Genomic DNA, 14,452 nt, shown 5'->3' on the forward strand with positions numbered 1-14,452 from the left:
TTTTTACGCGAATCTTTTTGTTGCGTTGGAAACACCAATATATATTGATGATTTTTTGAGTTTATACTCATTTACTAATTATTATGAATGGATGAATATTTTATGTTTAAAAAAAAAGAAGTAAAAAAATCCAATACCTTTAGAAAATTTTATAAATCATAACCCATTTATTCTCTTGCCTGATTTTCTCAAGCCCAAAATCAGACTGGTTTCTTAAACATTCCTAGTTTCGGGCCAATCAACATAGGACACACACTTATTGTCCCACCTGTAACAGATCTTCTCTGTGGCTCCAAGAATTTCGGCCCGCCGGGTTCCCTGCAAAATATTGGAGCCAAGGTTACCAAAAATTGAAATCTCTATTAAATTGTGAATTATTTACTTTGAATTTGAAACTTATAAAATATTCTCTTGCCATCTGCACGTCCATTGTTTTTCATTAATTCACACCCAATCTACGTTGCGGCATCACTTTGTTCTGAATTCAGACTGGAAAATTAAAGCGAATTTTTCATCTCTTCTCAGAAGTTAATCGAATCGCTTTCTCCGCCTTACGCTTCTTTAAATCCGTGTTTGTTTTTTCTTCGAGATTTTCATACTATTTCAAAAAGAATTTGATTTTCTTGCAAAATTTCGTTGAGATTTCCTGTGTCCAATTTCAGATTAGAGTGAGAATTATTTTAAAACTTGGTATCTGGATTCGTGGGTTCGAGTGGAAAACATAGGGTCCTTTCAGATGTTTCCGTGGCTAAATGTTGTTTTGATAAACGAGATTTGATTGGAGGGTATTTGGATAATTGTTCTACCTTTTTGTTAAAAGAATTAGGGTTTTTTTGGCTCGTCGACTTTTTCCCCCGATGGGCGAAGTTGGTTGATTACAAAGAAAATAATTGTGACGCTGCCGACCAAAATCGGGAGGCCGAAACTCAAACAGTGCACGCCGGAGAAGGGAGCAATGGGCGATGGAAGCCATGCCGGAGAATCATGCACCGCTGACGTGGGTTCTGAAAAGATGAAGAAAACCTCCGGTCTATTGTTTACGGTTCCTGTAAATCAAATTGAAGGTTACAACTTCGAGTTTTCAAATTATTGGTCCACAAGTGGAGGTTCGTTCTACAGTCAAGAAGCAAATTCAGTTTCTCAGAAAGTTGTTAAGAATAAGCCTCCATTGTTGAAGTCTTCAAGAGGGCGTCCGCTGGCGCTCCCAATGAAATTGAATGACTCGGTTTTGATTTCCAGGAAGAAAGAAAAATCAGATTGTCGTGATGATCTGGATAACGGTTTGGCTGACAGAAGCGAGCATAATGACGACAATAATTGCAATAAAAAATTAAAGCGTGGAGAGTTTTATGATGACGTTTATTTAGTAAAAAAAAGACGAATTGAAAATCGTTCAATTCTCAAATTGCAGAACGTGATTCTAGAACCTAATTCTATTTCACGAAGTTCAGTTACATCTGTAACTGAAGGGACTCTTTGCGTTTCTCCGGCAGTGGAAAATGGTGGAGCGCTGAATGAATATTTGAGTGCTAGGAAATCAGTGAAGGAGAAAAAGGTTAAAAAGGAGGCTGATTTTTATGAACCTGGTGATTTTGTCATAGGAGATATAGTTTGGGCTAAATGTGGGAAGAAATTTCCTGCTTGGCCGGCAACTGTAATTGATCCCCTCTGGCAAGCTCCTGAAGGTGTGCTGAGGGCTTGTGTTCCTGACACTCTTTGTGTTATGTTCTATGGATACTCGAGGACTGGACTAAGGGTAAATCTCTGTTTAATATTATTTCGTTTCATACATTTTCTTATATTTTTTTGGGAATCTGATTAGGCCTGCATAGTTTTAGATTTAAGTATTTAATAGGAGAAATGTTATGAGCAATTATCCTCTTTGGCTTTTCACGGGAAATATTGCAGTTCTTGGTCAATGAAGGGTTAACAATCATGCCACTCGTATTAGTGCATTTCTAGACAAAATATGTGTGTCATGAAGATTGTGAGTGTTGTAATTCTTTGATACGGACTAGCATGAGGAAACTGTTTCTCTTTCTTTGGGTAATATACGGTATCTTTACCTTTATTTTGCAGGATTATGCATGGATAAAAGCTGGAATGGTCTTTCCATTTCATGAGTATTTGGACAGGTAAATATTAGCTCACTTGCGTTGTCATGAATGCTAATCAAGGGAAGTCGGCCTTTTAATCTACTTGTTTGTTTAGATTTCAAGGACAGACTAAGTTGTATGGTAGCAAGCCTCATGATTTTCAATCGGCTATAGAGGAGGCAATTCTAGCAGAAAATGGCTATGCACAATCGGATGTTGGGTCTGGGCAGGAAGCTTTACCCGTGGCAGATGAAGCCGAAGCTGAAGAGGCCACTGGTTCCAATCAGGAGTCAGAAGGCTGTACTATTCAGCAGGCATGTTTCTACTTTGTCTTGGGGTCTTGTCATATGGAAGTATCATATATAATCTTTCTTGAAGATGGTCTGGATCTTAGACTTTGTGGTATAAATCTGTTTTCAAGATTTTCAATTTCATACCATTGTCATAGTCATGGCAGATACCCCTTTTAAGGGTTACTCATGTTAAGTTGCTCCATCAATTCATATACAAATTCTTTTGGGCTTCTCAGAGGTTAAGTTGGTCATTATTGAACTTACTATATCTCAAGCAGACATATATGTATTTTATTTAACTCTTATTAACTTGTCTTGTCCTGTGATATTCCCTGCTGCCTTGCAGCTCTCTTGATGTCTCAATCTCATAATATGTCTTTCCAAATGGTGGTCAATTTCACTGTGTTTCATTAGCAGGATACATTTGATAAAAGGAAAGACACCCAAACTTGTGACAGCTGCGGGCTGACCTTTCCATGCAGAATGGTTAAGAAAATAAAGAACACGACAACAAAAGCTCATTTCTTGTGTGAACACTGCATTAAGGTGAACCGATATTCTTCTTTTTACGATTGATGTAACCATATATCTTCTGTTATTTTATGCATGTTAGTTTATTCTGACAAATTGTCGTGTAGTTGAGAAAATCAAAGCAATTCTGTGGTATTTGCAAGAAAATTTGGCATCATTCTGATGGTGGCGGTTGGGTGAGATTTTTTGCATTTTTTATGGATTGCGTGTTTCTTCCTGCTAATCAATTAATTGAGTGACTTAATCCCTTTTTCCTCACATTGTTGAATTAGGTGTGTTGTGACAGCTGTGATGTTTGGGTCCATGCCGAGTGTGCATGCATCTCTAATAAACTATTGAAGGTTTTACCATGATCTATTATATTAAGATGTACTTAGGCTTGTATTGTAGCATTTTCCTGTACCAGGTTTTGATTTATGACAGTTGACAAACATATCGTGGCCTGTAGGATCTGGAAACTACTGATTACTTTTGCCCTGAATGCAAAGCTAAGCCCTCCTCTAAAAAGTTAGGTTTGGATAAGTGGCAATTATGTGTCAGGTAACCATCTCAGGGGCCGTCATTTTTTAGTTTGTTGCTTCAAAGGTTATCTTTTTTCTCCTGATAAAATTATTTTTTCACACCTGTGCTGATATTTTGCGACCAGGTCTGCTGACAAGGTTGCACGTAAGATGCCACCTGACAAGCTAGCAGTTGTCTGCAATGGTGTCGGAGGGATTTATTATCCAAAACTTCATTTGTAGGTTTTAAATTTGATGAAAGAAATTTTGGTTATTGTTTCAATTTTTGTTCTGTCTGTAAGGTGTTTACTCCTTTTCTGACCATCCCTTTTGCATTTTAAATAAAGTACTACTGCTTCTTTATACTTCTCACGATCTTAATGCACAAATATTCATGTTAAGCCTTCACATTAAAACTGACCTTTATAAATTTATACTGCTTATAATGCATGAAAAAGTTAAACATGTTCGTTCCGTCATATTCTTTATCATAATTAAGAAAGACTCGTGTGATCTCAGTTACATTCATGTATATTATCCTTGTGATAGGTAAACTACGTGTCCTGGTAATTTCTTGGAGCTAATTATCAGCACAGCTACTAAAAATTAGTTTTTTTTTTCCCCAACCTGAAAGAAATTGTTATGTGATTTGGTTGCTTGTTATATCAAGGTTTCAGTGGCTTAAAACCCACCACAAAAGAAAATGTAAAAATATTAATTCCGGGTCATGAGTGCAAGTTGTTATAGACTCCTTTGTACTACCCATATCTGCTTTCACAAGATGTTTCGCTTTGAGTAATTCAATTATATAAACTGCAGTTGTACCCAAATAAACATTTTTTGACATCTCATTTGGATTGTTAGACTTGGTCTTGTTTGTCTAGAGAGGATAAAAATTTCAAGGTATCATCTGATGATTTATTTGTCTTGTCAAAATACTTAAGCACAAATTTATATGTCATGATAGTATTTGGTGTAAAAGGTTTTGACCAAATTTCAATGAAAATGAAAAAGGTTTATGCTTAAGTGTGATGAGTGATATTGCTCTGCCAAGATAGCATCTGTACAAAATAATTTGTTACTTGAGCTGGATTGCTTCATTTCTTGAATATGAGATTTGTGCAAAATAATTTTTCTATTCTAATTTTGTGATGATAATCATATATGTAGTTTGTGTCAAACATGTATTATTGCTGCCAAAATATCATAATATTTCTCTTATATCTCAATACTGATGGAATATATATTGTGGTGGTACCAGTTGTTTTGTTGCTTTTAAACTGTTGTTTAATGAAAAAAAATAGATTACAACGCGACGTGGATGAGAGAGAGTTTCACTTCACTTCACTTCACTTCACTTGTTTTAGTTGGGATGATGATAAGTTTACTGGTTTTCTGCCTGCACTGGTTTAATTATTTTATGATTCAGATTTAAAGGGAATTTTTTATTTATTTTAATCTGTTATCTCCTCAGGGTTCAATGCATTTGTGGCTCATGTGGTACAAAAAAATGTGGGCTCAGTGAGTGGGAACGACATACAGGTTGTAGAGCAAAAAAATGGAAACACAGTGTTAAAGTGAAGGGTTCTAATCTTACACTAGAAAAATGGGTTTGTTCCTGATCACTCCTATGATCACATGTTTATAATGTGATTGTTCATTTTGTCTCCACTTTTGCTCTAAATGGATGAACTTCATTGACCACTATATATACGTTAGACACAGAAACATGCAGCAGTCTGATTTTGAATCCCGAGGAGATCATTTTCTTTTACGTTGTGTTTGAATGGATGAATTTGAGATGATGGATCCATTTGGTGTCATTTGAAATTTATTCCATCCTCCAAATCAAATCCATCAATCAATATAAGCGCAACATTAACAAATTATGCTTATGATTTTTCTCGTTGTCAATGAACTGAAAAGCAGATGATGGTAATATCTATCTTCTTTATGGCGAATATAGCATTTTTTGAACATATCATGAAATGGAACATCTCTTGAAAACATTAACATATTTGATGCAACATCCTTTCTAACATTTTCTAATTTTTAAATATGCTCCCACCTATCCTTGGGCCAGGTTACGACAGGAATGTCAAGATAGTAAGCACAATTAGTCATTAGTGAATGCTTAAAAGAATAATTAAATTTGGCTCAACCAAAAAATAAAATATGTATCTAACCTTCTATACTGCTTTAGTCGTTTACTTCGGTTACCTTGCCTAGACCACTTTCTATTATTTAAAATGTATTTTCTTCAGTTTATCTACTATCATGCTGCAGATGGTTGAGCACAATGCACACGGCTTGAACTCTATGCGGTTAGAAAAGCAGCAGCTGTTTGCATTTTTGAAAGGTAATTATCATTTTCTCTCTGCTATATTTGCTTTCACATTTTTCTTCATCCTTCATCATGCATTTGGATTTTAAATATAAATATAAACTTGTTAAAAAATACAAGTTCTTACTAGTTTTCCTTCGACAGAAATCTACAACCCTGTTCATGCGAAGTGGACTACAGAGCGATGTGCAATTTGTAGATGGGTTGAAGATTGGGACTACAACAAAATGATTATATGCAACAGGTCTTGATATACACAATCTTAATTTGTTGGTTTCAAAGACACCCAATTAGATGTGTCAAAACGGGCTAGCGGGTCGGCCCAACTTTTTTGTGGATGGGAAATTATCAATCCAACCCACCATTTTAGGTGGTAGGGCGGACTGAGCCAATTTTATGTGTAATTTGACGAGTTGGGTTGGGTTGGGTTGGTTGGGAAATTGTCAACCCAACCCACCTATTTTATATAGTGGCTCGCCTGTTTTGACATCCCTATGCTCAATGGAAATGAAATTTGGTTTAGATGTCACCTCATGTTAATCTTAGAAATCTTTTCATGGTTTAGATGTCAAATAGCTGTACATCAGGAATGCTATGGAGCGAGAAATACTCAGGATTTTGCTTCGTGGGTTTGCCGAGCATGTGAAACTGCAGAAATTGGAAGAGAATGTTGCTTGTGTCCTGTAAAAGGCATGTCATTTCGTTGCATTTAATATTTTTCTTTATTAAACTTATGTGTAATCAAAAGGTTTTTTCCTTCTCAAAATCTTTATGATTGAATGTTGCAACTGCAGGGGGTGCTTTGAAACCAACTGATATCGATCCTTTATGGGTTCATGTTATATGTGCATGGTTCCGTCCTGAAATTGCATTCTCGAATGCTGAGAAAATGGAGCCTGCGGTTGGACTTCTTAGAATCCCACCAAATTCATTCACAAAGGTGATGGATTTTTTTAGAGAACTGACAAATCTGTGGTTAACCATGGTTTTACTGTTCGTATGATTAACTTTTGAGATAATGCATTCATAGAGTTTTCTAATGCCTTGAGGTTGAAATAAATTTTGTTCTGCATCTGGATAAGGTGTCATTCTCATTTTGTCTTCATCTGAAAATTTTTCATCTAAAATGATCTGTGTTTTTTCTAAATTTAAATTTGCAGGCATGCATTATTTGCAAGCAGATTCATGGTTCTTGCACGCAGTGTTGCAAATGTTCCACCTATTTTCATGCTGCATGTGCTTCTCGTGCAGGATATTGCATGGAAGTGAGTCGACTCCCTGTTTCTTTTCTCTGTTTATTTACCCAAATAAAAAAATCCTTTTCACCAGGAAATGGATTGGATTAAAATTGCCTTTTAGTTTCTTAGTAATAAGTTTGGGTTCTGCTCACTTCCATTGGGACATATGCTTTTGTTTTCAGTATTTTCCATTTTTCCTTACTAATTAACTCACAAATGATTCTAAATTTCAGTTACATTGTTTTGAGAAGAATGGGAGGCAGATAACCAAATGGATATCATATTGTGCTGTACATAGGTATAGACTATGTGCAACTTTGTTATAATTCCTGTTTATACACACTGGGAATGTGTAAGAGAGAAGACGAGTATAGAATGCATTGATCTGTCCAAATACATGTTTTGATGTATATCTGTTGGTGATTATGTGAGATTTTGGACTTTCTATGTTCCTGGTGTGTTAATTGTTTAGTTGTGGTCTCAGGGCACCTAGTACCGAGAATGTTCTGGTAATTCAGACTCCAAATGTGGTTTTCTCTAACAAAAGCTTGCTTCAAAGCCAGTATCAAGAGCAATGTTTGAGAGGTTCAAGGCTTATCTCGTTGAGGCCTCCTGAGTGTTCTGATTCATCTCTGGCTGATACCAATGAATTTGAAGCGATGTCAGCAGCAAGGTGCCGGGTGTATGCAAGATCTAACATAAAGGTAATGCGATTACGTGTCTTCTCTATCACAATTATTTGATGTGTAGATTCAGCATAAAAAATTGTGTATTAACACCTTTGCTTATGGTTATTTATTTTTATTTTTCTTATTTCACCATTTTTATTCTCTCTGAGTAGAGGACTGGACAAGAGTCGGTATTCCACCGATTGAAGGGGCCAAGTCATCATTCTCTAGATGATATAGAAGATTTAAACTCACACAAAGTAATTAATTCCCTCTATGGATATTCTGTTCTGATGACATACAATTTTCCTGTGTCTTATGACCATGTCTTATCAAGAATGTGCAAACCAATTGGGTCATTTTTTCCCTTTCTTTAGGATCCTGTGGATGCAAAGGTTTTTTCAACATTTAGAGAACGGCTGAAGCACTTGAAGGTAAATTCATTTCTGCATGGTTCATATATAAGGCTTTTGGGGTTTCAATTTTCTTTTTTGTAAGGGGAGAGGGAGACTTGGTTTATACTTTTTTTTCTTTTCATTTCATTTTATTCCTTGGATGAACAAACAAAACATTGAGAAAAATGTTTAAGTCAGCCTCTTCTCTAACTCCAAAGTTAGAGAGGTTGGATTGATCTGGCCCTTGTCCTTCTCCAAATCCTCCCAAGACAGCCTCCTTCCTCTTAATGTCTGTCTCCCTTCCTCCCAAACCAGCAGACTTCCAAATTCCATCTCCGGCCCTTATCCCCAAACGTGTACACACACACACACTCTCTCTCTCTCATATATATTGTAATAAATTACCTGAATGATGTTTTCAGAAAACAGAAAACCATCGGGTTTGTTTTGGTAAATCTAGAATACATGGATGGGGCCTTTTTGCAAGGCAGAACATTCAAGAAGGAGAAATGGTACTATTTTAAAGGCTCGCCTGTTATTATTCTTTAAATGGCACAATCTTCAATCACAGTTCCTTTCCAGGTTATTGAATACCGTGGTGAGCAGGTGAGGCGTAGCATTACTGACCTAAGAGAGGCACGTTATCGATTGGAGGACAAAGATTGCTATGTAAGTGTATATTTTTTCAGATGTGCTAATGATCTTGCTCATGTTCGGTTGGAGTCCGCATGAATACTTGATAACTATTTTGGACCACTTCTGATGTAACTTCATTTTTGCCTTTTATGTGCTCGTGAATGATAAATTTTGAGGTTCTTGAATTCTTTTTCAGTACTCTGACCAGTTCTTTAGATTTTTTAACTAGTTTCTCTTTGGTAACTAAATTGTCCTTCCTCTCCTCTGCTGGTTTTGCTAGTTTTTCATCTGATATCTCGACTGTAAATAAATTTGATTCAATTAGTCTCAGTCTTTTAGTGTCTTAATCACCTGATTCCATTCGTTATGCAGCTTTTTAAAATCAGTGACGAAGTTGTAATTGACGCAACTAACAAGGGAAACATAGCCCGCTTGATTAATCATTCGGTATGCTCTTCTTTTTTGTTCTATTTGGCACTGTAGATATTGTGCTAATGTTCTCTTGGCTAGTAAAGTATCGATCATCTTGCTTTGTTGCAGTGACGCAAATGAAAATTGATACTATATTTTTTTCGCCGTCTTGATTCCTCCTTTCTTGTGTAACACATTATTCCCATACACACCGTTCCTTATACTCATGCATATGTTGTACAGTGCAAGCCCAACTGTTACGCTAGAATTATGAGTATGGGTGAGGAAGAAAGCCGGATAGTTCTTATAGCAAAGAGCAATGTATCAGTCGGCAACGAGTTAACGTATGACTACTATCTTTGTTGTTTAACCATGCCGATTACTTCCCAAGTTCAAAAATGTTGTTTTTTTGTCAATCATTAACGACTTATCACTGCACCTTATTGTCTAAACAGGTACGATTACTTGTTTGATCCAGATGAGCGCGATGAGGTTAAAGTCCCTTGCCTGTGCAATGCATCTAACTGCAGGAAATTTTTGAATTGATTTTATACATAGCTAATGGAAAAGCCAACGAATGGCGGCCATGCCTATACAAGATTTATGACAACCATACATAAACCATGGTTTCTATAATTTTACCTTGAAATTTTTTTATAACTTTGTGTCGAGCTGGTACAGAAAATTTTTCTTATATTTATTGATTTTTTTTCGTTCTTTCAGTTGATTCCTGCATTTTCTGGGTAACTAATTTGGTTTTGCTAGATTTCATTCGGATGTTTGGCTCCAGTTAGGTCTTATGCGAATCGGGTTTTTAACCGAATTTAAGCCCAAAATAGAGTTGGTGTGTGACAGTGAGGCTGTACGCTATAGTTCACTTTTTCATTCTTAAAAAAATGGAGATTAAATATTCAAAAAGAAAGAAAGAGTGGAGATTAATATTTTGGATGTCCTTTTTCATCTATAATAAAGTATCATCATCTGTTAAATATTTTAAATATCCAAAATACAATTACCACAATAATTATTTTACCTAATAATAATTATTAAAATAATTAAAGATTAGGATCACCGAGCTGTCAAAATTTTTAAATAACCAATATACTCTTACTACAACAATTATTATTCTAATTCGTAGTTATTTATAAAATATTTATGCATTACAATGACCAAAATAACCCAATATGTAATATTATTTTAACTAACATAAATAAATGATTTTAACTCCATAAAATATTATATATTGAAAAAAAAGGTGATTACATACAATTTGTACGTATTATTCTTGTTGACATCTCACAAATATTGATTGAAAAAATTATAGCCAAAGTAAGTAATCCGTCATTATCAACTAACTTTGTAGAAATCGGATAAATCTACCAATCTTTCTCACTTTCATGGTTGCCCTGCCTTAGCAACGAAATTATAATGCCATTACCACCTAAAATTTCAATTATTTATTAAGTCCCAAATGAAAATTCTCCAAGTTCCCTTCTTCTTCTTCGTGTTCTTTTCATCTGCCCACACCAAGAAACAGTGTCCAACGTCTTACTGTGGCAGCAACAGCACTCTCCCGATTCGGTACCCGTTTAAATTACGTGATAAGTTTGATAACCAACCTCAAAATTGTAGCTACACTTATCTAACATGTAATGATCATATTCTGGAGATTTTTACGTACGTAGCATAGACTATGATTCCTTGATCATCAAACTCTATGATCCCGAAAACTGTCTCCCAAGGCGGTTTATGAATTTCAGTCTCTCTTTTTCTCACCCTTTAGAGGTCTTATATTATCAAAATTACACGTTCTATAGCTGTCCTAAGGAGCTGGTGGAAATAGCTAATTTGACTGTCATTGATTGTCTGAGCAATACCTCCACCTCTACAGTAGCTACTAGTGTTATTCCAAGCCAATTAATGAAAGAGTTGTACAGGTGCAATGAGATTACGACATCTTTCATACCAGTTTCAGGGTTTGATTCCTATGGTTTTGTTGGAAACCAGACAGACTTGATCCTGAGATGGCTTCCATTTTCTTGTCCAAATCCGACAGGTGTGTGTGCACGTTCTTTTAGTTTCTCCGTTCTTCAAGCAGATTTTTTTTCCAATTAAAATCTAGCTCCAATGTAGATTATGATTTTTGCAGGTCTGGTGTCCGGAGGTATCGTTGAAACAGCCATCATAATGCTGTGGTCTCTTCCAATCATACTTGGGCCATTAATCTGCTTTTCTTGCTGTGTGCATTTCACCAAAGAGGTTCGATTGGGAGCTGGTGAGAACTAATTCTCAAACATAACATAAGCTTGCGAATACAACTCAGCTTTTGTAGACAAACTCGGATTCGTAGATAGCAGATTGATTCACAACATAAGCTACCAGCTCAGGCGACTGCAGTCACTGCATCAGTAACTAGGATTAAACAAAGTCAAAGCAAGCAATTTCCAATGTGAATTTACATGGTTAACGGACGTAACTTGTTTTTTGAAGTGCATGTCATGGCAAATTGTTGTATGGAATAAAGGGAACGGTAACTATGTAAAATCTCATGATAATTACAATTATTGTAAAAATTGAAAAGTTCTATTCACATTTTAAGTATAGCCCTACCTCAAGATTGTTGATTTCGTTCATATACTAACTCAAATTCACTATTTTTTTAGCAATCATAAATTATAAATAAACTACAGTTTATAAGCATTACAAGTGAAAGAGACTTGCTAACAGCGAAATAAATCTTATGATCATTCTTATTTACGAGAATGATAAAAAAAAAAAAAAAAAAAAAAAAAACCACTTCTCGTGTATCTCTAGATTTATGTAGCAAAAGTTGCATCAATCCAACACTAACTGCATTTTTTATTCATTCTTGCATCGAGAAGCATTTTTTGCTGTATTATTCTTGCATTAAGATTGCCAGCATAAAGCTAATATCAATGAAATTGCGCTACTACCCATCTCAGACTTCAAGAAACAGTTTAGTTCTTGTACATATCGTGGAATTGTCTCAATCACTTGTCTTTATGCTGTTGAGACTCTTATCCAGACAAATTTCCTATGTATTTTCTTGTTTCTGATGATTTGAACGAGGAGTAAGTAAATATACCCAATTTTCTTACGGGCTTTTATGTACTTAATCTTCACAGGACCACAATTCCTCTACCTGTTTCCAATCCGTAAATCTTACATGGGAATTCTTGACACACTGTTCTATTTTTTCTCGATCTTATCTGTTGTCCATGGTCAAAAACAAAATGTTTGTCCAACAACATTCTGTGGAGGTTTCTCTCTAGATTACCCTTTCAAACTACCAGATAAACTGCCCCAAAATAATTGTACTTATACCAATCTTTTTTGCAATGCCAATCTAAATTATGGAACACCCGTTGTAACTCTTCCTTATGGTGGAGATTTCTACGTACGGTATATTGACTATTTGGATTCATACATAGAGCTCTATGATCCTGAAGGTTGCCTTATGAAACGTCTGATGAATAAATTGAACCTATCATCTTCACCTTTCAAGGTCATTGCCTATGAAAACTACACCTTTTATACTTGTCCTTCAAGTCCAAATAATGTCACACCATTGGATACGGTCCTCATCAGTTGTCTTAGCAACTCCACTAGTATCACTGTGGCTACTTCTTTCCCCTCATCTGATCTACTTTCAGGATATAAATGCGAGGTCTTTGGCAGTTGGCAACTCCCTGTTTTAGGGTTGGGACAGTTTGATCTTCATGGAGGTGGTGATGATCTTTATTTGACTTGGAATCAAGCTGTTTGCAAATCCTGTGAAGATACACAACAGAATACAGGTAAAACTCAATTTCTAGTTTTTCTTGAAATCTCGGTCATCACTATTTTCAACAGCATCCTGATCAAAATTAAGGTAATACTAATTGAAAGTTTTCTTATACTAAACTTGGTTAATTTACAGACGATTCCAACAATTTTTTGGGAGCATATGTTGGATCACCAATTTTCATGCCATCGGCAGTGCTTATGGGCTTAGTATTCACAATCTGTTTACTGTTCATGTTCAAACGTAGAGGCAGCAGAGATGAGATAAATGTACCCGATATCCAGCCAGAGACTGCCACAGCCACTACAGCACCACCACATCAAGAAGGGTTGGATGACTCCAAAATCAATACTTGTACATCATTGGTAATTATTAATGAAAGCAAAACAAATTCGGAGCCAGATTCTTCTTCTTATATCTGCCCAATATGCCTGGAAGGATACAAGTCCCAAGATATCGTGAGAAGCATAGCCAAATGTGAGCATCGGTTCCATGCCGACTGCATTGAATTGTGGTTAAGAAAAAATATCACATGTCCTGTTTGTAGAACAACTCTTTCTGATGTTGAAGGATAACAGTCTGATATTTTTTAAATTTTGAAATCATTTCTTCTTCTATCCTACTTCATACTCTGAGCTCTCATAATTTATTTGATAAAAAAAATTGCAGACAACTTATAAATTGTCAAAATAAATTGTTTAACAGTTTCTAAACTGATTTCAAAAAAATTGGATATCCAATCTTTTTATAAAAAGATTATATCATGAAAAACAAAATTGTTAAAGTTTTATTGAGTAAATTAATAACTATTTTCACACACACACACACACATATATATAATTACTTAAATTAACTCTTAATATTATATATTTTTTGATAATTTTGACAATAAAAAATTCTTATAACATCAAACACATTAACATATCTAAGTTGTTTACAATAAGGTCATCAAAATACTTTAACAACTTATTTTTAAAAGTAAGTCTTTTGTGAGACGTTCTCATATATTTTTATATGTGAGACGCATTAATCATGTTCATATTTAAAATAAAAAGTAATAGTTTTTTATGAGTGATCAAAATAAGAGATTCGTCTCACGAAATTGACTCGTAAGACATCTTACAAAAGTATTTGTGTATTTTAAAATAAGATCTTACAACTTATAAGTTCCTAAAACAATTTATAATATGTAAGAACTTATAAGTTGTTTTAAAAAAGCTTAGCCAAACAACTTTGTAATTTTTATTTTACTAGGAATGATCACGTGCGATGCACGTGGGTGATTAATAATGAAATATATACTAACAAGATTTAAATAATTTTTAAAATCGTTTAAATAACATCTTGTTTATGAGTATTTATTGAACTAAATATATCAAAACACAATAAATAAAAATACATCATAATGATAAATCAAATATATTCACTTATTTATATAACAATTTTCAATTTGCATGATTATAACATAATGACAGCTCTCTCAAATTAACAAAGATAATTTTCATCCAAATATCATTCACAATGGAAAACAATAA

At 34.9% G+C, this 14,452-nt stretch overlaps 2 protein-coding genes and 1 long non-coding RNA gene across 3 annotated transcripts; 2 read left to right on the top strand and 1 right to left on the bottom strand.

Annotated features, from left to right (window-relative positions):
- Positions 1-213: 213 nt before the first annotated feature.
- LOC140972694 (histone-lysine N-methyltransferase ATX3-like) lies at positions 214-9,834 on the top strand. The gene is made up of 23 exons (XM_073435058.1): positions 214-1,756; positions 2,080-2,135; positions 2,212-2,410; positions 2,807-2,935; positions 3,028-3,096; positions 3,193-3,261; positions 3,369-3,460; positions 3,567-3,659; positions 4,895-5,030; positions 5,707-5,779; positions 5,909-6,008; positions 6,330-6,454; positions 6,559-6,704; positions 6,925-7,029; positions 7,236-7,300; positions 7,487-7,706; positions 7,844-7,930; positions 8,048-8,104; positions 8,488-8,577; positions 8,648-8,734; positions 9,074-9,148; positions 9,356-9,456; positions 9,568-9,834. Exons 1-23 carry the CDS (start codon positions 956-958, stop codon positions 9,656-9,658), a joined length of 3,066 nt encoding a protein of 1,021 aa, XP_073291159.1. The 5' UTR covers positions 214-955; the 3' UTR covers positions 9,659-9,834.
- Positions 9,835-10,950: 1,116 nt separating this feature from the next.
- Positions 10,951-13,329, bottom strand: LOC140972697 (uncharacterized). The gene is made up of 2 exons (XR_012174525.1): positions 13,191-13,329; positions 10,951-12,904 (listed from the first exon to the last, which is right to left on the bottom strand). It is a non-coding gene; the product is annotated as an uncharacterized lncRNA (long non-coding RNA).
- On the top strand, positions 12,240-13,492 carry LOC140972695 (putative RING-H2 finger protein ATL21A). Its single transcript, XM_073435059.1, has 2 exons — positions 12,240-12,930; positions 13,053-13,492. Exons 1-2 carry the CDS (start codon positions 12,240-12,242, stop codon positions 13,490-13,492), a joined length of 1,131 nt encoding a protein of 376 aa, XP_073291160.1.
- Positions 13,493-14,452: the final 960 nt, after the last annotated feature.

Source organism: Primulina huaijiensis, chromosome 3 (genome assembly GCF_012295235.1).
Source record: "Primulina huaijiensis isolate GDHJ02 chromosome 3, ASM1229523v2, whole genome shotgun sequence".
Lineage (NCBI taxonomy): Eukaryota > Viridiplantae > Streptophyta > Magnoliopsida > Lamiales > Gesneriaceae > Primulina > Primulina huaijiensis.